Source organism: Corvus cornix, chromosome Z (assembly GCF_000738735.6).
Source record: "Corvus cornix cornix isolate S_Up_H32 chromosome Z, ASM73873v5, whole genome shotgun sequence".
Lineage (NCBI taxonomy): Eukaryota > Metazoa > Chordata > Aves > Passeriformes > Corvidae > Corvus > Corvus cornix.
In genome coordinates this window covers 62,637,235-62,659,457 of record NC_046357.1, presented here as the reverse complement: position 1 = coordinate 62,659,457, position 22,223 = coordinate 62,637,235, and the positions used below count along the sequence as shown (strand labels likewise).

The window sequence follows — 22,223 nt, the reverse complement described above, 5'->3', positions numbered from 1 at the left end:
AAGTAATACGAAAAAGTTCACAGTGGTCTTTTATGCCTTCTCCAGAATAAGAGAGGACTAGATGGAACCACTAAGAAAAAATGATGTGATATAGAACAAGATTGTTACTGCTTGGTAAAATGGATCATGCTGGCTCATTAAAAAAATTAGAGATTTATTTAAATATTAATCTCTGACAGTATTCCTTTGTGTAGAAGTTTATTGCTGCTGCAGCCATTGCCATAAATCAGAACTTAAGCTTCATAATTTCATATTGTTCTGTTGGACAAATCCAGCTGAAAAGTTTAAATCCAAAACATGACAACACTTAAAATTGTGACCAGTTTTATTAGACTAATAGCACTGACAGGTAAAAAATCAGTATGAAATATTAACACTAGCAATGCTAGTTAGTGGTAATATGAGAAGTAAATTTTAAAATCTACTTAATCATTTTTTTACAAAATATAAACAATTACTTCTGCAGTTAATATTTATTAGTATTGCCTTGTGTATCTGCATCTTTTCTACTTTTTAAACTGTATTTTCCATGCCACTTTGCAAATTGGGTGTTAATTGTTAAAACTTCAGCACAAAACAGACAAAATGCTGAATCAAGGCAACTTCCAACATCAACTGCTGTGAAATAATCACATTTTGTTTACACCTAACATACTGATTGTATTTACATTTTAACTGAGCAGTGATTCAATTAACAAACGTGGTGATTATTCAAAATATACACAGTATAAATATCCCCAGGAAATCAGGAAAGGGCCATCCTGATGGAGTCAAAAATGCAGGCAGCTGGAAGCAGTCTTAGGAAGATGCTCTCTTCTGTTCAGAAAATGGAGATTCATAGGCTTCCATTGGTGGGCAGGTACAAACCAGATGTTGATCGCCATATATGTCATCAATGCGAGCAATTGTGGGCCAAAACTTGCTTTCAGGCTTCACAAATGGCTAACAGAGAGAAAAAAACCCAACCATCTTAATTTTTCTGCCAAGTAAAGCTACAAAATTGTAATAGACATTAGAAGCTTGAAGAATTACAAGTGCTGTGGAAGTGGATTTTTAAGCCATCCTTCAAATCTCTTAGCTGTCACTGAAAATTAACAAGCATGTACAATAGAGGTGACAGTCAAAAGAATGTTTAGATTTTCAAGAAAGTGTAGTCATGTCCTCTAACACATGCTTGCAAAGAAGCAGTTTTCATGAGATGAAAGAAAACTTTATTATCCTTTGAACAACTGGCTTACAGATAGGAATGAAGGAAAAGTGGAGGAGACTGCTGTGCTGTTCAATATAGTTACAATATAATACATAAAGGAAAGTGGCAAACTTCACAGGTGTAGTTGAATTCTTATTCTTTGAAAGAGTACATATCACTAAAATACTTGCATTTAAGTTTCAGATAAGAAAGGTTGGTTACACCTACATTTAGCTGCTATGACTATGGAAGCAATTAGGAAGTCTGATATCAGAGTCCAGCTCCAATGTGACCTTTATTTGTAGCAGGTCCACACTGGTGTTGCTTTCTCCATGCTGACCATGGGGCATCTGGTCGCACCCTTACGCAAGTTCTTTTGAGCAGAGCTTTGAATGTCAGCACATGGGACTCTGTTTTGGGAGCCCTTGGTGCAGTATGTCAGAACTGAACAGGCTGTTTCCAATAGGAATGACTATTCAGTGTTGAAGTGCTAATTCAGAAATCCAAGTCTGAACCTACATGTAGAGATTTTTTTTTTTTGAGCTCTTCTTTCCTTGTCTTTAAAAACAAAACTAATGAAATTGCAGTAGAGCTCACACACATAAAAATTGAGCTACAATAAAATGGCTCTGAAGTTTTCATTCTTACTACATTACTTCATCTCCAACTGAGTAAGAAACTACAGAGCACAAAGCATATTTATGTATTACCACACCACGAAGTTCCCATTATGTACTCACCAGTGGGAATGCTGCCACTTCTCTGGAGTAGGGACGATCCCACTTGGAAGAAGTGACACAGTTCAGAGTATGTGGTGACATCTGCAAGAAACAAGACATGTTTAGGACATGAATTTACTGAATTCAGTTGAGCATATCAGTGAGAAGCCTTCTTCAAGTTCACATTACCACATATGAATAATTACTGTCTAGAGAACACTGTTTATCAGGGGAGGTGGGGGAAAGGCAGATTTAAACCAGGAGGCAAGTCAGTATTTGGATTTTTTTTCAGTTTGCCTGAAGACGATACCCAAGGCTTGAATATGCTTTTGGCTTTTCACTAAACTTAGAAGTCAGTAAAATATTAAAAGAGTTGAACAGAACTTGAGCTGATACCAGTTCTGTCCTGCCATTGCTAAAATAATTAATTCAATCTTTATTTAATTGTTACTGCTAAGATCATTCCACTTCCTGTCTTAAGCACACAAAATAAGCGTTTCTCTTGTTACTTTGAGATAGTCTTGAAATATAGATTAAATGCTTGTGGAAATAACTTTGCTCTGCTCTGTCAGCAAGGGCTTGACTTCTGACTTGAAAAAGTCAAAATTCAAATTTCAGAAAACATTGAAGGTTTCTCAAAAAAATACTGTGTTCACTGTTGTGCACTGTTAGTTTTGAGAGTACTGAAAGACCAGGACGTGGGCTTTTGTAGTCTCAAGGGTTGAGATCATGCTGGTACCTTGCTCTACATGTCATCTTACCTTTAGTGGGTTAATTTGGGGGTCCATCCTGCCCTCCTCTATTTCAGCAATTTCCTGCCGAATGTTGATCATTGCATCACAAAATCTGTCCAGCTCTGCTTTGTCTTCAGACTCTGTTGGTTCAATCATAAGTGTCCCTGCCACTGGCCAAGACATGGTTGGAGCATGAAAACCTGATGACAATAGCAGAAATCAGTCACTCTCAATAAGTTATAAGAGAATACATGCATTAGCTATCAGCAGATTAACAAATTCAACCCTTCCTATACAATCATCTTTACAGGACTGAACATTGGTAGTGTTGGCACTATACTTTAGAGGTAAGACAGACTTTTCAAGTATCTTTGTTTTTAGCACTGAAGGGTACCACCAGTGTATTATTTACAGTAGAGTTACACACTGATGTAATGAAACAGTTAATTAAAAAGGAACTTCAATATACTTATCTGTGGGAACTCACCTCTATACCTAGTGAAAAGTCTGTTTAAAGTGGTGCATGATATTTAAGGCTCACTTACAAAGGGCAGGAAGGGTGGGTTTTTTAGTATCACAATTAGGCTTTAGATTATTTCACTGAAGACATATTACTGATTAGGATTTTGACTGCTTTCATGCATATTTATTAGAAGCACAGTTCTATAGGATCAAGCAGTTCAATGGGTTCTCTTGTCTGGCAGCCAAAGAGCATCCACAGTCAGATCCTTAAGTGCCTGTGTACAAAACTGCATAAACTATATGAGGATGGAACTGTTGAAATCCTATTATCCTACTTCAACAGTATTTCTTTTTTTTCCCCTATTTTATTTTGTTTTGCTTTGTTGGAATCTTACTAAGCTTTTGGCTCCAACCCACTTACTCCGAACGGTTGAGAGTCATGTAATCAGTAATTTGATGGGGCAGTAGACAAAACTGTGAAGTAGCAGCAGAGTCAGAAGTACCTACTACAACTCAGTATATGCAAATATCTCTCCAAGCCCTTAAAGAACATGAGGAAGCCTGCAATGATTGTGACAGATTCATCATCCATAAGCACAGAACTAGAATGTTTGTGTCTCCCTTTAGAAGAGATTTAGAAAATTTTCACTTGCAGTGCTATTTTAAAGAATAGACATTTGATTTACCATAATCCTGAAGCCTCTTAGCAACATCTACAGCTTCAATGTTTGCTGTTTTTTTGAAAGGTCTTGTATCCAAAATGAATTCATGGGCTACATAACCTGTAAGTGAAAAAGTGAACACTAGGTTTACTTAGTAGGGGAACAATGCAATTTACCAATCTGTCTGTTCTGGTTGGCTTTGTGGAGAACATGGCAAAAAGACAAACTCAAAAATATCCACTTGGGCAAAACCTCAAATCTGAGAAATTGTCAGGTAGGAGACATACAACTCAGTTTTTGAAGACTGGCTCCTTGAGTCCCACATCACATTAAGAAGAAGCCTTATCCAGACTAGGATGAAGACCAGAATCACGAATGAGTGGTCAAAGTAACTCCTACAATTTACATGTTCTCTGATAAATTAATTGGATTTGTCAATGGCCCAACACCACTTGGGTCTTAGGCTATCCTAAATTAATCAAGATAATCAGTTTTATCTTATGCCAGAGCAAATCTCATATCTAGTGTTATACAGAGGCTAAAGGCAAAAGTTATCTGTGTTTATATGCATGATTCTGGAGAACCTTGTTTCATTATATTGTTAGATCCTTAAAAATTTGCAACTTTCATTCAATTCTATTGAAGTACAACTTGCAGGTTTAACCAAGGTGTACACCATTAAACTTAAGATATATTTTAAAGATAATGTATATTGTACTCAAATGTTCTTCGATGCCGTTCGGCTTAAACAAGCAAAATAAATTCTCTGATAGTTACTCTACTATCACAATAATTTTTTTCATCTCTTCTTCATTACTGCTGTCCTGTTGCAAGTCTGGAGAGCCAAAACAGGGTACCAGAATGTAGCTAAAATATTGTGCATTGCCAAGGGGATTCTGTCTTATCTCACAAAAGTGAACAAGGAGCAGAAATGAGGGAAACTTGGTGGTATTTTTGTTTCAGAGCAAGTGTGCAAGGGGAAGTACAGGTCCAAAAATTACTTCCAGTTCCTAAATTGTTGCACCATTGGTTGTGGAGATTTGGAAGCCTCAACTTGTTTGCTTTTCCTTTTTCTAATGTTCATTAATCTGCCATTAGATTAGATTTCAAGGAGAACAATCTAATGGTTTACTCTATCTTTCGGCATAATTTTTTCTCATTACAAACAGATATTACTTTTCTTCTACTTCCAAATATCTCAGTTTCATTGCAATACATCCATAGAAGAAGTGTGGCAGGCTATTTCTCTCCTTGTGAACAACATCAAGAGAAGTTTGAAATGCAGCTATCACATAGCATTAAAAAAAAAAAACCATACTGCAAGCCAACTTCTACATGAAGCAAAAAAAAGTCAGACTGGTAGAGAAAAAAAAAGTCTAATACTTGCCTCTTGCTCCTCTGAAAAGGACTTTGTAGTGTTTCTCTAGCCTCTTTGCCATGTAGTTTGCATTTAGTATAGCAATCTCAGAAGCATGCTTCAGACCCTTTGCTCCCATTGTCTGAAAGAAAGATAACATGAAGAAACAGATCTAAAGCAGGTCCCAAGCAAGCCAAGTGTGCTCCTGCAGTGGCAAGCACGACAGACAGCACACCTCGATGCACCTGGCTAGTTCTAAGGCAGTCACTCTGCTGTTACACTTTTCCACACGACACTCACGGAGAAGCACTGGATACTGACTGAGAGCACCTTTGGTGTACATAGATTACGAGAGTATCTACTGTGTAAGAGGTTTAGCGTGAAGTCAAGTGAGTGACCCAAACCTTTCCTCAAACTGAGAAGCTTTGAACTAAATAGAAAAAAGTGCGCACACAAACAATGCCGAAAGGCACAGGCTGCCTGTCTCCATCCCACAGCAAGAGTGTGCAGAGAACTGTAGATGGGACAGTGTAAATATATGGCATTTTGCACTGTGAAGAAACAGCTCCCCTTAAAAATTTCTAAGGGATTAAATATTCTGCAATGGGAACCAGCTTACAGTCACAAGTGATTTTTACCCACAGCTGAAAAGCCACCATGGAAATTGCGCCAGTTCATAGTTGCACATTTTGAATTCCTGGAGAGCTGGTTTCCGCAGCAGAGGAAGTTTCCGTGGTTAATAATATGAAACTGGCAACAAAGTATCCTGAATGACAGCGGCCTAGGTTCAATCTTCCCCAACTCTGTCACTGGAAGCCTTAAATGTTGCTCAGAGTCCCAGTGCACCCTTCTCTCAAATAGAATGTGAGTCAACATTCATCTCTGTTGGCTAAACACTTCCATACATGTAACCAAATATTTGCTGTTTCATCACTAAATTGCAAGGGATTAACAAATTACACAGATCATGATCAAACTGTCTCACATGTAAAGCCAAAAACTAAGTTCAGTTTTCAAACTCAGTAAAATCTTCCGGAATTCAGGATATTGTAAAGTTGAATGTTACACAGATGTCAAGTGTAACAATACTGAATCACACAACTAAAAATACTCTTGGGGGAACAGTAATTACCAAGCAGCTTTTAAACATGAAAACTTCAATGTCAGAAAGTGGAAGCCTGACTGCAGTTTTCTGCCTGGTGTCCACTTATCTCAAGAGTTATTACAGACAAGAGATTAAAGAGACAGCAGTTGTCCTGACATCCTTTCTCATGGCAACATTGTCCTACTATAAAACAAGTAGGCTTGATGGATGTAAATAACCTATGACTGTGCTGTAGTCACCTGCATTTCAGTCTGTGCAAACATCTTATGATGAGTTGCTCTTAAACCTTTTCTTGTGATTCCAGTGGTGATTGAACTTGAAAGAGAAACAGAACCTCAGCTGATACTCCTTATAAAAGTCTACACACCTTGATATACACCCAGGAAATTGGCAATATAGCACTGGAACCCCAAGGTGCAGCACTGACAGTACCCAAAGAACATGCATCCTTATCCGGCTGTATTTTGATGACAGGGTGGGTAGGCAAGTAGGGAGCCAAATGTTTCTTCCTAAAACAAAAACATTGATTTTAGAACTTAAATGTGTGTTCCTGTGTTACCATATCTGGACAGTTTCAGCAGTAGTTTCTCTTCACCTTGCTTCCACCTACAGTCCTCCAGGAAAGTCTGGTCTATGCTTTCTTCAAAGGAAAGTTTATTAACACAACTGGTACCAGTGGAGGATGGCACTCAGTTTTCAACCTATCACAAGATATTCATGGTGCTATCCAAATAAAAATTACCTCCTTTAAACAAGATTATTTTCCTTTAAACATGAATGCTCCACAGGATAAATTCACACAGCTCATATACCACTTCTGTGTTCTGGATTACAAGCAGTATTATCAGCCCTCAAGTCCACAAATCATCCCTTACCCAGGAAAGAGATTGCTGAGTGAGGTCTACCATACACACTAAAAGGCCACCATGGAAGCCAGGGTTTGGGAATACAGGTGGACACCACCATTCATGAGATCAGCGCATGACTGTGCTGGAGAAGGATGGACATTTACAACCAGCATAACACCTCTCCCATCCACGACTCCGTACTGAAGGGAACGGCCAACCAAGATTCAATAAGGGATATATATGTATATATATTTATATATACATGGTTTTTTTTAAGAGATACCCACACTCCAATTGGTCCCATTCCAGGTCCTCCTCCTCCATGGGGAATGCAAAAGGTTTTGTGAAGATTTAAGTGAGAGACATCAGAGCCATAATCTCCAGGACGACACAGACCAACCTGTAAAGGGAATACTCTGTTTCAATACATTCTTCATATGCCATTTAAGACCTATTAATGAATGCAAGAAGAACAGGTTGAAAAAGATGGTGTATGTTTTTATGGTTTTCTTTATCATGATGCATCATAAACAAGAACTTGATGCAAATAATATTTTGCTTTAGGAATTCTTAATTATGTCTGTAAAGAGTATCTTTGATAAAGGTTAGGCAGACTAAGCCAATTTCAGTGAACAACTCACACATCTTATGACACGTTTCAGGGCAAAATCAAATAAAAGAGAATTACTTTCACCATCTTTTATTACTGTTCTTGGAAATACCACCTCCTCCCCCTAACACTGCCATCTTGCATGGAAGCTGTGTTATGGTCTGAACTAAGTACAGCTGTGCTGTTTTTACTCCAGGGACTCCCAGTAGTAATAAAACTGCCTAGATTTTGTACCTGAGCATTCATATTTGCTCCATCTAAGTAAACTTGGCCTCCATGTTTGTGAATGAGGTCACACACATCTCCAATCTCCTCTTCAAACACACCATTGGTGGAAGGGTATGTGATCATGATGGCTGCCAAGTTCTCCTTGTGCTTGTCCACCTGGTGGCAGGGAGGGGAGAGAAAAAAATGTCACTGAGGCCCCTAGAGCTTCTCAAGATTTTATTTTTAAAAAGTACAATAAAAGTCAAGATGTTTTACAGGTGAGAAGCAAGTCTATCAGCAGATAGTCTAAGTAGTTTATAGTCAGCAGAGGAAACCGGGCTCCTTCCTTTGGCCATGCCTATGGAAAAAGAGTGATTTCTGAATAAATCAGAATTTTAAATCAGGGAAGAAGGCAGGTATTAAAAGATCTATATATATATATATATATATATAGTCATTTCTGGGACCTTCAGACAACCAAATGAAACATCTGGCCTTAATGTGAAATAATGACCATTCCCCCTACTTTCAGCAACAGAGTTCTACGATTACCGTAACAGTTTGTTCAAATGTGGAAATGTGTCCTGCTAATCTCTCTTGGATTGCAAGAGTCACCTGCAGCCAGTACGCTTAAAAAAAGAGAAAAAAAAGTTGCCTAGCGACACCATCTCCAGCAGAGGTGGACTCAAACTTTGCTAAAAGAAGGCTGAAGTGCAGTTTCAAATGCTTCACATTCATGATCATGGCTTGTTTATTTCCAGTACTAGCTGTGGACCAAAGGGGTCTGCTATAAAAGAGTCTACTGTGTAGAAAGACTCTTTGAGCAAGTCCTGCACCAAAGATCCTCAAATTAAAAGAAGTCTCACAAGTGTCACATGGTAAGTGTCTGAGTGAGCAAAAAACAAAAGAAAAAAATAATTACTTACTTTCCAAGCATGTATTCACTATTATTACTTTATTTTCTCTCACAGAAAAATGTGATTCAGCTGCCAACAGTATTACCTTCAGAGAAGAAGTGTTCCTGCCTTGAAAATCAAAGATAATTTAATACTTACCATTGCTTTTAAATGGGAAATATCAATGCTCCCATTTTTATCCACTTCAATTGGCTGAATCTTCATCCCTGCCATTTGTGCACTTGCTGGATTAGTACCATGAGCAGATTTAGGAATAAGGCAAACCTTAGAAGGGAAAGAAAAACAGAACCTAAAGTATAACTAGTTAAAAAAATCTTTATGTTTTACGGTCTACACTCAGCTACAATTCATTATCAAAGTTTCAAAAAGAAATCCTGATTGTACCAGCGAATTGCCTCTTTTGCTGAATGATGCAACTTTTTTAAGAAAATCCATTCAGGTATTAGCATTTAAATACTCATTACTAAAGTTTCATTTGCTGCATAATCATATTTAGGCATGCAATTCCAGAATATTATTTCAGATACTCATATTTAGAATCTCTTTGTCTCACTCCACCTTTTTTTAAAACACTGATTTTTTTTTGATATTTTATTAACAGTTATCAGTCTCCATATGTACAAAGACTTGAAAGAAAAACTGTCTAATTCCAAATTTCCACTACAGCTTTTTCTGGTTTCCAAAGCATTTTCTTCTGTATTCTGTTCAAAACAAAAATTTAAACCAAAATATTTTTGCTATAGATAAGAAATTCAGAGCTAGTTGCATGCTCTGTACAATTAATTTAAGAAGAAAAAAAAGAGAAGCACTTCTACTTAAATAAATGTAGGCTCTTGTTAACGGTAGGAAAATGGTACACGTGTCAGGATATTTCCAGACATTTTCTAGTAATTCCACCCCTTGTAAAGACAATAAATACTTCTCACAAAAAAAAAAAAATCTTTGCTTCTATTCAATAGGGAAATTGAAACATCTGTCTATAATGACTCTCTTGGAAATATTTAACTATGCTTCTTAAGTTATTCAAGCTCAGCTTCATTAAACAAGAGCACAGCACTTTGTTTTCCTGAGAAACTGCACGATGGCTCATGGAGCTCCATCATCCACAGCGATGCTGAGACAAATGTGAATTCCTTCAGAACGCTGGAAGCACAGGGGTCCCAGCGCCAGTGCCAGGAAGCACTGTGCCACACCTGCAGCCATTTTATCTGCGCAGCTGAAATGTAAAGTGACTCCAGGTGGCCACTGAGTCTTGCAGGGTACAGACATTACCGATCTCACAAAAAAGCAGAGATGTGAGCTGTCCGTTCATGTCCATACTTTTTTCCCACGAGAGGGCACCAAATCCAAACAAGGCCAACTGTGAGACCCTTGAACTGCTGGTTTAATTACTTTCTCCAGCCCAGGAGAAAAGGGCAGTTCAGTTGAAAGGTCAACATTTCACAGGCTGTCTTATTTTCTTATTCCTTTTTACTCTTTCCCAAGAGTATCACGATTTTCTTGTAACATTTGAAATCTGTAAATTGTGAGTAGAGTGCAAGCAGCCCCCAGGCTCTCCTGTGCAGTTCACCTCTGGATATTTCCAGAGGTATCACTCAGAGATGTCCAAGGATCTTGCACAGAGTAAGAGAAATGGCAGATCATATGCAGATAATCAGAAGACAACTCTCCAACAAATAGAATTTTAGCCTAATTTCACTTCCCACTGAGAAAAAACTACTCACAAAGCAAAGTTTGTAACTGTAAAGGGTGGTTGCCTTCTATTAAGTTTGACATGATCTGGATATAAGAAAGAAACAAAGACAGAAGAGGACAACACTTAGATTCAATTTTAGGTAGTTTTCTCACACAGAGGCTATAGTTCCCAGGAGGCCAGGACAGTGACCCTTCCATTTTGAGAAGGCAAATGAGTCTCAAAGCTGAGGATGAAATCAGGTTCAAAGGATATGGATGTTATTGCACTAAGGATTTTTTTCTACTGTTTAAAGCCAACTCTATGAGTGTGTGAAAGAAGAAGACCTAAGTAATCTCAAATTTCCAAGAAGTTTTTGATGTGGTCCCAAAAAAGCGTTCCTAAACTAACTTTTAGTGGGTTAAGTCGGAAGGTACATTTGGGTAAATATTTAATGAATACATGGCAAAGAAATGAAAAGAAAAATAGTCAGTTTTCACTGTAGGGAAAGGTCATCCTAATAGAATATTATCAATATCTGTGCTGATTCTCTAGCATTTAAAATTACTCATAATCGGGTTTATAATGGAGATACACAGTGAAATGCCAAATATCCTGTTAATACAAAACGCCCCAGGTCACTAAAAGAACTGATTGCAGAGTTCAAGAAAGGACCCACAGTACTGAGAAGCAGCATTCAAAGCAGTGTATGTATACTGGAACCAGACAGATCTAAAGTATGACACGAGCAAACACATCTTAACAACACACCACTGTGATCTTTAGCTTTGAACCTACTACTACTGAAAGATCTCACAGTTTTGGTGGGAAAGAAAGCAACTGCATCAAAAACCAGAAAGGGAGTAAGAGAAAAAAGTGAAAGGAACACAGAAACTTTAAAGATAAACAAAGTTATAAAATCGCTTTTTTGAGAAGGATGGACAAATAACTTGAATCCAACTAGGAAATGAGGATGGATAAGGATAAAATAAATAATCCCAGAATTAACACATGATATATCAGCTGTGAACATGGAAGAACTGTTCTTCATCTTTCAAGAGTGAGAGGGTGTTACATGAAATTGTAAACTCAATATCTCAATCTTCTTTCCTTCCTTCCTTTCTTCACTATGTCCCATGGCTGGCCACATGGCACATGCAATGGTTGCTTGGGAATTAAAATGTCGTAAGCATGACTTTCCCTGCTTTACCCTCCTTTCCCTGAGCTTTTGTTGTTGAGCGTGCCATTATATAGCATCAACATCCCTTTGGTCAGCCAGGGTCAGCTGTCCTGGCTGTGTCTCTCCCAGCCTCCTTGCTGGGAAAGGACAGGGTCAGCACAGGGCAGTGGCACAGAGAGAAGAAAGCCTTGACACTCTGAAAGCACTGTTCACCATTTGCCAAGAGATCCCTGTGTTATGAACAGTGCTTCAGCCACAAAGCACTGCACCATATGGCTGCTATGGAGAAAGTTAAATGCACCCTAGTCAGACACAGTACAATCACCCTTTCTGGGTGATTCTCACTCTCTGTAAAAACTTCTAAGACGGTACCGAGGATCCATGCGGGAAGCAGGGAACACTGAAAGCCTATCAGAGGGGATGATACACAACCTAGTTGCTCTCTAGGTGAGTCCCAGCTGCTGAATCAACTCTTCCCTTCTCCACTTCTCACCCAACACTCTTCCCTACATGATTGTTGACACTTACGGTTCTGTGACGTTCTCCTTTGGCATTTAAATAAGCTTTGATTGCAGCCAAGCCTGCATACTCTCCTTGGGCTCCACTGCAAGAAGAACACAAACACTGTTACACAGCACACACATCAGGAAGTGCCACCTCTCTGCCAGAGCTTCAAAACTGTCCAACCCTGACCCTTATCAATGACTTCAGGCAAGTATCACCAAATTAAAAGGAGCACATCCCATAGGTTAAATTACAAATGGACATGTTTAAATTAACAGCTGGATGTGAATGAAAAGAGTAGATGACAAAGGTTATGCCATTTTATGTGTTTACACTATGACGTTAAATCCTTCTGGTGACTGAGCTGATCCACATTTCTGCACCTAGCAGGGCTCTGTGCTTGATTACAGAGAGGCAAACTAATATTGAAATGCATAGCAAAGTGTATGCAATGAAACATAAAAGGTCTTTCAGTGACACCCTCAGTGTAGAGTAAGTTCATGCTGTTCATTTTGTATCAAAACTGCTAAGGGACATAAACGGGCTGCAGCAGTACTCATGAAATGCTGCTTTATTAATTTCAGTGAGCATGCAGATCTTAGGCATTCTTCCGTCAAACCTCATGCACTAACTACCATTTTCAACAATTAAACAGTTGGCAGGTCATACAGCTTATTCCTATTCCAAATCTTTATTTTTAGTTCATAGAGGGGGAAATATTAAAGGAATTAAATGACCAAATCATAAAACTTTTAGAAGAGATGAGACAAAATAGGATACCATAGTTTTTTAAAAAAAACCTACTTAGTAATTTCATAATCTTGCATTCAAGACAAATTTGATTTTAGTAAATTCTTCCATTTTCAGTTTGCACTTTTTTGGAGATAAGTTTTTGGAATCATGTGTCAAGGTGCAAATACTCAGAAAAAAAGGTACTACCTATTTGGTTGGAAGGAGATTTTGTCATAGCCAGTAATCTCACATAGGTCCTTCTCTAAATCCTTGAAAAGCTGCTGATATCCTTGAGCTTGATCCAGGGGAACAAAAGGGTGGATGTTGGCAAATTCTCTCCATGAAATAGGCTATAAAAACAAAACAAACAAAGAGTGCTGTAACAAAATACTCTACAGACAACTCTGTTTTGTTGTTAAACACTGTGAAGGAAAGAAGTTGCCTTGTGGTCAGTTAAGTATCAAACACCAAGTACGTTGATCTGCTGGAGGCTTGGGAGGCTCCTGGCAGGCCCAGAGGGATCTGGACATGCTGGATTGATGGGGCCAAAGCCAGTTGTGTGAGATTCAACAAGGCCTAATGTTAACTGATTTAATGTTAACGTTATAGCTTTTTATTTTGGTGATCAGATTACCATACAAAGATTTTGGGGCATTATAAAGAGATTACCCCCAAAGCTTAGAAGTAGCTTACAGAATGCATTTGCCCCTTTCCCTCTTGCTCTTTTTTCCCTTCTCAACAGATCACCAAGTAAATGCTGATGTTTGAGCTATGGGATGGTACAGAAGCCTAGAAGATAAGGGGCTAATGTATATGTCTCAAACACTGATAGACAGATACCTGTGGAACCAACCAAGGATTTTTGATAAAAACACGCTGTGTAAATGGGCAAGAAACAACAGGAGGAAAATGAAGATATCTGGGGACTCTTCAGCTGGGGAAAAGAGGATTATCCTAAGAAGTTGCAAACTGAAAAAGAAGCATGAATTGTCAGTCCCACCTGACTCTTTCCATATTTCTGAGGATTTGATTTTAAGATTTGTAAAGCAGACAGAGTTAGGTAATGCAACACTGCTTGAGGGAACAGGACTGTGATACCTAATTCCAAAAATTATTTTCATTATTTTTTTCAAAATGGAGTCTTCAAGACCACACACTCTCCTACTGTTGTTGCAGTCCTACTTGTGCTTTTCAGAACTTTTCCTTAGAGGAAAAAGGAGAGGGTGACTTCAGCTACCCCTGAAACTGCCTCCTCACTCAGCTGGAGTATTAGACCAAGAGCAGCCTTTATTTCTCTACAATGATGCTGGCTAGATAGTTTATTCATGTGGGTATCAAGTGAGACAGTATTATTGCAACTTACCGTGAGTTCAGCTGAACTATTGAGCTTCATTGTGCAGGACCCCTAAAAATACAAACACACTTTAGTATTTATTGAAATACACAAACACCTATGTAAGTATATATTTTTTTGTCTTTTTGGTAAATACCTACCAAGGGAATCATGCTGTGAACAAGAGAAATATCTTTGTTTTCCAATCTTTTCATGTACCGCACTATATTTGTCTCAGAGTGATAGCTGGAGAACACAAAACACAGTGGTAAGGCAAGCAGATCAGCTATACCAGCTGCTAACATAGGAAAAGAACACAAAAAGGAAGACTGATGACAGTTATTAATATATACTAAGTAGTTCTTTCCAAACAGGCACTCTAAGCTTGCTAATAGCAACATGGATTAAAAATGCTTATTATTATCTCAGTAGCACTATCAGAAAATACAGAATATAAGGATACCATGTCCTCAAATAATAGGTTGTACAATACAGCAGATTAACAGTCATGAGTATTGCTCTGCTCATTTAAAATGAGAAAGATAACTAAAAATGCTACTCAACATTTTATTTCAGAGTAACAAATCACTGTATGAATCCAGGTACAAAACTGTCCTCAACAGACTCCACTGCTAGTATTGAAGGGAGATATTTCAGATTCCATAAAAATAGCAAACATACAGCAGTTTCACAAACCTGTTGAAAACCTGGTGTGTCAAGAATTTGGAAGTTCTCTTAAATGGGGTGCTAAGGATGCCTTTGGTTTCCTCGCCCATACCCTCAGCAATTAGCTCCTTTGACACAAAGAAATAGAGAGTCAAGCTTTTTTTAGTCAGCTTTCAAGGTAAACCCCCCCCAATTTTACTAGCATATGTATCTGCATATATCTAGCATGACAACAGTATTATATTAAAACTGGGTACAGATATCTCAGTAGTCCTCATCTTGTAGGTATTGCTGCTAAATGCTAGTGACATGCAACAAAAATTCCAGTGGGAAAGAAATCACTGACCCCATGTCCTAACCATCACAAAAGAAGAAATAGCCTAAATGCAAGGTGTCCAAGCTGACCGAAAGAACTAAGTGTTGCAACCGGAAAATGGCATTACATAAATCCTTTATTTAACACTACCTCTTTATTTAAGAGAAGATATGAAATTCTTAATATTTAACAAATGGTCATCATATAGACACCCACTACACAAGACCAGTTTTGGTTTTCATTAAACTCTGGAAACATTCAGATAATGTAACCCACATGACCTATTATGTACTTACAGAAGAAGACTCGCAACCAAAAATCCATAATATGTCATCTAGATCTTTCTCATTTACAGTTTCATCAAGTGATACTCCAAGCTGTGGATAAAAGCACTACCAATTACTCAAAGCTGTTAACTTTAAAGACATAGTACATTTGTTTTGGTCAAGAAAAACTTTCCAGAAACACAAGGCGGGGGAGGGTGGGGGGGGAAATCTATCTACCCAACAATATGTAAACATACATATTTGTAGGCATTTATGATATATAAATTTATTTTCTTTATGTAACACTTTCCAATTCCTCCCTTTACCCTCCCAAACTATCCAAGCCAGATGGCTCAGAAACTGAGACTCATGATCGCCTTCCTAATGTTTCTAAGTGTTTCCTACTTAATGGGAAAATTGCCCATTTTCCTGTGACACCCCTTCCCCCCATTCCAATTTACAGAACATACTACACTTCATGAAGACTCCTTCATGCCTACCAAAATGTGGTTTAGATTTCAGTCTGTCTTCAAACACTGTCATAAGACCTGAATTCTGGATGTCACCTTGTATTTCATCATTAAATTTTTGAATCTCTCCCCTTCAGTGCCATATTTAACAGGAGAAAATTACATATTCCTGTTAAAAGGCATAAAATGAAAATACAATTATTATTTCTGGAAGTTCAGTGCCTCACTTAACAAGTTCATTCTTTATATTATCTTTACAATTGACTAATATATCTGAGCAAATTACAAGATCTTAAATCATTTTGTTCCGTTTAGCACATGTAATGATTAGAAACTTAATGAAGAAAATGCCATACTACAAAATTTCTGAATTTATCAAAGGGTTAGAAAGTTGCTTACTCTGCCATCACTATAAATCCGAAAATTTATCTTTCTAAGAGCTGCCCTGTCCAAAACCTCTTTGACTGGGCATCCACACGTGATCGTCAAGGTATCAAAGAACAGATCATGATGTAGTTTATGACCAGCTCGCCTGAGACCTATAAAAAACAGTAAGTTAATTGTATTATATGCACACTATATTGTTTGCTCAGGCAGTAGCTGCAGAACAATACCATCTATCTCATAAGTAAATGCTTTTACATAAAAAAGCAAAATATGCCGCTTGTGTAAAGAGCAGCAAAATCACCAGCTTTTTAGTGAAATGTCACTGTGTATGAAATGCAACTAAATCATATTCAAACCTAATTAATAATGCAGACTGAGTCTAGGGAAAGTCAGTCTGATACATCAAATCCGTCATATATACAGTAGCAGAATTGGTATATGAATGCAGTAAGGACAAAATAATAAGAAAGATATTAACGGATACTAACTGTCACAGAGCTTGCCATAACAAAGTTTGGAGTCATAGGGTTTTTTGTAGTAGCAAGAGGTCTTCTGGCTAAACTGGCAAATAAAGTATGGATGTTTCTTACAATAATCCCTTAGTTCCAAGCATTCCAGTTTTGTATAGCTCTGACAGCAGTGATAGTTGTATCAATGAAAAAAAAACTACCAGACCACGTACTCCAGATGCAATCATTAACTTCTGCTAGATTCTGTGCTATTCTTTAGCTGTTAACCTTTGTGATTTCAATGTTCGTAGCAGGTATGATACTCCACCCAGTTTAACTGAAATGTTTCTATTGCTTTAATATAATTTATTACCTTCCTTTGCTATGTTATTAATACTCTGTGCAGATTTCTGTGTGTAAACTAGGATGGTCCATCAAAAGAAGTAGAAGCTGGCAAACAGCAGTTCAACACTACCATCTGGAGACTAGCTCTGTAGACTTCTGTTAGTTTCCCAAGGAAACAGAGGTAATGCCTCCAAGTTCTTATCACAGACATCTAATTCTTTAATGTCATTATCAGAACTACACAAAAAACATCAGCTGTATATTTTATATTAAAATGTCTCTCCCAAGTCGAGAGAACACACATCAGATGGACACCCCTGCCCCCACCCTGTAAGTTTATTTAAGATGTATTATTTAAGGGGTAAGGATCTTGGAACAGTTTCTGTAAATGTTAAGCACGCACCTTCAGCCAAGATTAGAGTAGCGTTGTGTACTCGTTTTGCAATATGCCTTAGTCCATCAGATCCATGGTATATACCAAACATTGCTGACATATTAGCCAGAAGAGCCTAGGATCCAAACACAGTTTAGGACATTGTTATTGTTAGCAGAAACTATTTCATGTAAGTTTAGTGAAATGTTTCTTTAGCACCCAGAGACAACCATGTATCCTGAGCTGATGTTATAGCTGATTATGTGTTGCCTACAAAATAAAAGGAGGGAAAGGCAAAATACTTTCATGAAACTGTAAGCACCGATTATTAATTCAATCCCCTTTGAAATGTAACTGTTTTAGCAATTAACACATACTTAAATTCAACTATTGCAACAAAGACATTTGAAGACTTTCAAGTCAAGTTAGTCTCACAGGAACCCATTGTTTAGGATCAGTACAAAAAACCTACAGAGTATCTCCTGAATACTAAGTAATTAAACTTGTGTCAAGAACAATAATAATAATCTCTCCTCAAAATCTGGCACAACATTAAGAGCAGGAGGAAGGCAATGATAGGAGCAAAAAAAGTTATGACCCTGTCTGTCTGGAGATCTGTGGAGGTATGGTGAAGATAACTATTCTGGATACTTATTTACTTAATCGTGGAATTTTCCTGTAAAGATATCTCCTTGGTGATGTAACATTCTTGCATCAAAGCACATTGACAAAAACATAAGTTGTGACAATTTGAATAATTAGTTTAAGAATTTAAAAATTTATTTCTTCTGGCTTGAGTGGGGAATTTCAGGCTATTGGAATTCCCTTCTATTTTATTAAGAGTTCTGTCTCATTTATAACAAACACAGCACTACTCAGTGGTGTTCATGCTACAAGACAGACAGATTCATGACACTGCAAGAATTGAGGACTACAGTAAGGAAACACATAGTAATACTCTCTTTTCAAGCAGACCATTATTCAAAGGGCTCAAAACAAATGAACAAAGACCAGAATATATCTATGTCCTCCATTTTTCTACTAAAATCTCTCAAAAGTAAAGCTAACTCACTGTTCAACTTGTTCCTTTCTAGCGCTGAAAATAAAGCATAAGTTACCTGTGCTGTGCAGATGTTGCTGGTTGCTTTATCCCTCCTGATATGCTGCTCTCGTGTTTGCAAAGCAAGCCGGTACACTTCCTTTCCACTTGCATCTCTAAGTCACAAGTGAAAATGTTGCTTCTGTTACTTTAAAATTATAGTTATTTGTGACATAGGGCTTTATGCATGCTAACCTGAAACTAGTTATCCTCAGAGACAGAAGGGTGCTGGAGAGAACAAAGCAGAAGTTGGGACAGTTGCAATACCAAACAGAGCAAGACTAAAGCACTTCTAGATTTCTGTTTATATCATGGCTGGTCAGCAGACCACACAGCGAAATTTCTAAGCATACTACAGGAGAATTTGGTATTTGCCTTAAAATGACACAGATTATTGCAATTACTTTAACTGAGTAATAATATAAATTAAATATTCCTAAACTTATTGATAACTGTGAATGTTTTAGTTATTTTGGTTACTGAAGTACTTCTGGATAACTTCTGTGCCAAAGATACACAGTCTTTCTAGTGACAATGACTTTGCATTTCAATTATTACTAGTTAGACATCTTGTCAAAATACACAGTACATCACCAACAGCAACTATTAGAAGCAAGATTTTGTACACTATTTCTCTGCTTTGTTTAAGCATGACTAAAATTTGAACTTGATTAAGTTCCTTCTAGATTATTTTGGAGGTTCACTGAATTTTCTACTTCTTGCCATTTGATGTTTTTTAAGATTCACTGATAAAGGTCTAACAGTACAGAGTAAGTGGAGTAAGTTAGCTTGCAAAGCCTCCTGCCATCACAATGAATCCACTCTGCTTTTGGTTATCTCTTCATCCCACATTGCCACAAGCACTATAGACAGTTCCACACAAATGGAATTCTTGGAGCTTGCTTCCTCAAAACTGAAGGCAACTTTTATTCTCAGAGTTTTCAAGAAAAAAGGGTGCTCAGTACAACACCATGGTCAGCTATTGTTCTCAAAGGCTGCACAAGATAGTCATAGTGTGTTCTTTTGTGGTTTTTTATGTATTACTAAGATCTCTGAGGGGAAACTTCTGATTGGATATTAGGTAAAAGTTTTTCAAAGAAAGGGTTCTAAAGCACTGGAACAGGCTTTCCAGGGAAGTGATGGCATCACCAACCATGGAAGTGTTCAAAAGATGTGTGGGTGTGGCACTAGAGGACACAGTTTAGTGGTGAACATTGTGGTAGGTTGACACCTGGACTTTATGATCTTGAAGGTCCTTTCCAGCCTTAAGGATTCCAAGACTATGATTTCAATCTTCACTTAATGGCAGAGGGACCCCTTACCTTGTGACACCCACCATTCTGCCCGGCATCATTCTCACTAGATTTTCCTTGACAGCAAAGAAAGCTGCGTGGGGTCCCCCATAGCACAGCGGGACGCCAAACCTCTGGGAGTTACCCAGGACAACATCTGCCCCAAACTCCCCAGGAGGCTTCAGAATACAGAGTGCCAGAAGGTCAGTAGCACAGCAGGCGAGAGTCTGAGAACAGAAATGCACAAAGCAGTCAGGCTCTCTTCTGAAGGAATGGTGTTTATGTGGGAGCTAGGTTTTTAAATTTAATTTCAAACAGTTACACATGACTTGCACAGAGCTGAAGTTCAATGGTTGTTATGGTTATCAATTGCATGTAGGTGAGATGATAACTCAATGGCTGTTTGATGCATCAGATTAGTATCTGTATGACCAATAAAATTTACTTTACCCCATTCTGGTGAGCTCTTTGAACAAGTTCAGAGAAGTCTTCGATCTTCCCTTCAGTGTCTGGATACTGAAATAAAACTCCACTGACATCATTTCCACTGAAATCCATCTCATGGGGTAATTTGAGCTCAGTAATAACACCTGTGTAACTGGAAACAAAAATACACAGAAGGCAAAATAGTCAAACCACTTCCAACCTTGGGGTGACACTTAGTAAGATGTTTTCATGGACTCATATATGACTCTCTTCTTTAATATACAGAGAGTTGAACATGCTTTTCAGCACTAAATGTTGAGAAAGTTTCACATCATTGTATATAGTACTGAAGAAAAATTGCATTCAATATCACCATCAGAAATACAGAGCAAAGCAAACAGAGAATGCTTAAGACGCTTGTTAGTAAAAGAAAAAAAAAAGACAAGACTGAATTCAACAGTCAAATGTATATATTTGTGCAACAATTTAAGGAAAAATTAAATATTTTCTTTTTATCATATGTTTAGTCTCTTTTTAAACAGCTTTAATTTCTTTGCAGTTGTATTTGAACTTGAAGTGAAGCCAAATGATAACAGATTTCTGCTTTTAGTTTGCAAAGAAAGCACAGGCCAGAAATGTTAGATATATGGCAAAAAGGCACAGATGGAAAATGATTCAGCGTAAGGGAAAATATATGGTTAAAAATGGAGGAAAACATTACTTTGCTCTAGTTTGGACCACTGCTATAGTTTGAGGGTGGCATCGGGCATCTACATAGAATTTTCTCCTTTTGTTGTGTCTGTCAAAAAAAAGAAAAAGAAGGCTTACATATCAATAATATATGGTTTCCCTTGGAAATAAAATTAGCTTATTTTCTAGAAGTGAGTTTTCCTATGTAAAAAGGCAGTTGAAGATATTATATATATATTATTATATATACATTATAACCAGATTAAGTGTAAGATTAAATGACATTTCTTTCAAATTTACATTAAGAAAGATCATTTCAGACACTCAAATGAGACTCATACATTTAAACAGATTATGAAAGAGAACAGGCAGGTCGGTAATTTCAAAAGCCATGGGAATGGGTCCACACACACATACTTTTTTAAAGGAATACAACTGTGGTCTTTAATACAGATTTTTCAGTGTTGCCCTGGATAAAAAAAATATGAGCCATCTAAGTAGGTAAAGGGAGATGAAGAAGATGGGTCCATGCACACAGCAGTGGGGATAGAACTAGCTGATCTTTAGGGTCCCTTCCAACCCAAACCATTCTATGATTCTGGTAAGACCATTCCCTAGCTTTCTCTGGTAAGCAGAATTTTACATCATACTGAGACTTTGAACTAGCGAATACTTAGAAAACTATTTTTACACACACAAAACTATGATTACACACTCTCTGCTGTGTAATCACCTTCCTGATACACAGTTCTGCAGTGACCTTCAATCATCTCATGTATTTAATTTGATTTGCAGATCCCTTTCACATGGCCCTACAACAGACATCCATGAAAGCACATTTGGATACACCAGTAAGAGTTTCACTTTTAGCAACTTAGAAAGATGTACGCCACCATTTTTTAAAGCTTCTTTTAATCACTAATGGAAAAAGATAATGCACATCTTCAACTTTCATGGACACAAGAGACTCGGGCCACAGTCTGTTAGAGTATGTGATAAAAGGTCCTCTGCACCCCCTGCAGAGAGGCAATGGCTGGTGGAGGAGCCCAAGTAACACTCTGTTCCTGCTGCTCCCCAGGGAAAAAAATCAGCCCAACAGAGACCCATCTCCACAAGTGCAGAGGAGCAAAGAGACCACCTGGCAGGTGGGAACTGTAGTTAATCAATTAACCCAAACAGGCACACTGGGTGCTATTCCCCACTTGGCAAGTAG

General features: G+C 37.8%; 1 protein-coding gene across 1 annotated transcript in view; it reads right to left on the bottom strand.

The window, feature by feature from the left end:
• Nucleotides 1-307: 307 nt before the first annotated feature.
• Nucleotides 308-22,223, bottom strand: part of GLDC (glycine decarboxylase) — a 37,966-nt gene continuing 16,050 nt past the window's right edge. The window contains exons 5-25 of the mRNA XM_039567417.1: nucleotides 21,042-21,119; nucleotides 20,345-20,492; nucleotides 19,925-20,121; nucleotides 18,622-18,718; nucleotides 17,534-17,639; nucleotides 16,349-16,488; nucleotides 15,510-15,590; nucleotides 14,928-15,025; nucleotides 14,393-14,477; nucleotides 14,262-14,303; nucleotides 13,106-13,248; nucleotides 12,191-12,266; nucleotides 8,949-9,074; nucleotides 7,921-8,070; nucleotides 7,364-7,476; nucleotides 6,596-6,737; nucleotides 5,154-5,265; nucleotides 3,791-3,886; nucleotides 2,670-2,842; nucleotides 1,930-2,010; nucleotides 308-942 (exon numbers count right to left, since the gene is read on the bottom strand). Coding sequence (XP_039423351.1) covers nucleotides 799-942; nucleotides 1,930-2,010; nucleotides 2,670-2,842; nucleotides 3,791-3,886; nucleotides 5,154-5,265; nucleotides 6,596-6,737; nucleotides 7,364-7,476; nucleotides 7,921-8,070; nucleotides 8,949-9,074; nucleotides 12,191-12,266; nucleotides 13,106-13,248; nucleotides 14,262-14,303; nucleotides 14,393-14,477; nucleotides 14,928-15,025; nucleotides 15,510-15,590; nucleotides 16,349-16,488; nucleotides 17,534-17,639; nucleotides 18,622-18,718; nucleotides 19,925-20,121; nucleotides 20,345-20,492; nucleotides 21,042-21,119 — 2,428 coding nt within the window. The 3' untranslated portion in view covers nucleotides 308-798. The remainder of the gene's footprint in view (nucleotides 943-1,929; nucleotides 2,011-2,669; nucleotides 2,843-3,790; nucleotides 3,887-5,153; nucleotides 5,266-6,595; nucleotides 6,738-7,363; nucleotides 7,477-7,920; nucleotides 8,071-8,948; nucleotides 9,075-12,190; nucleotides 12,267-13,105; nucleotides 13,249-14,261; nucleotides 14,304-14,392; nucleotides 14,478-14,927; nucleotides 15,026-15,509; nucleotides 15,591-16,348; nucleotides 16,489-17,533; nucleotides 17,640-18,621; nucleotides 18,719-19,924; nucleotides 20,122-20,344; nucleotides 20,493-21,041; nucleotides 21,120-22,223) is intronic.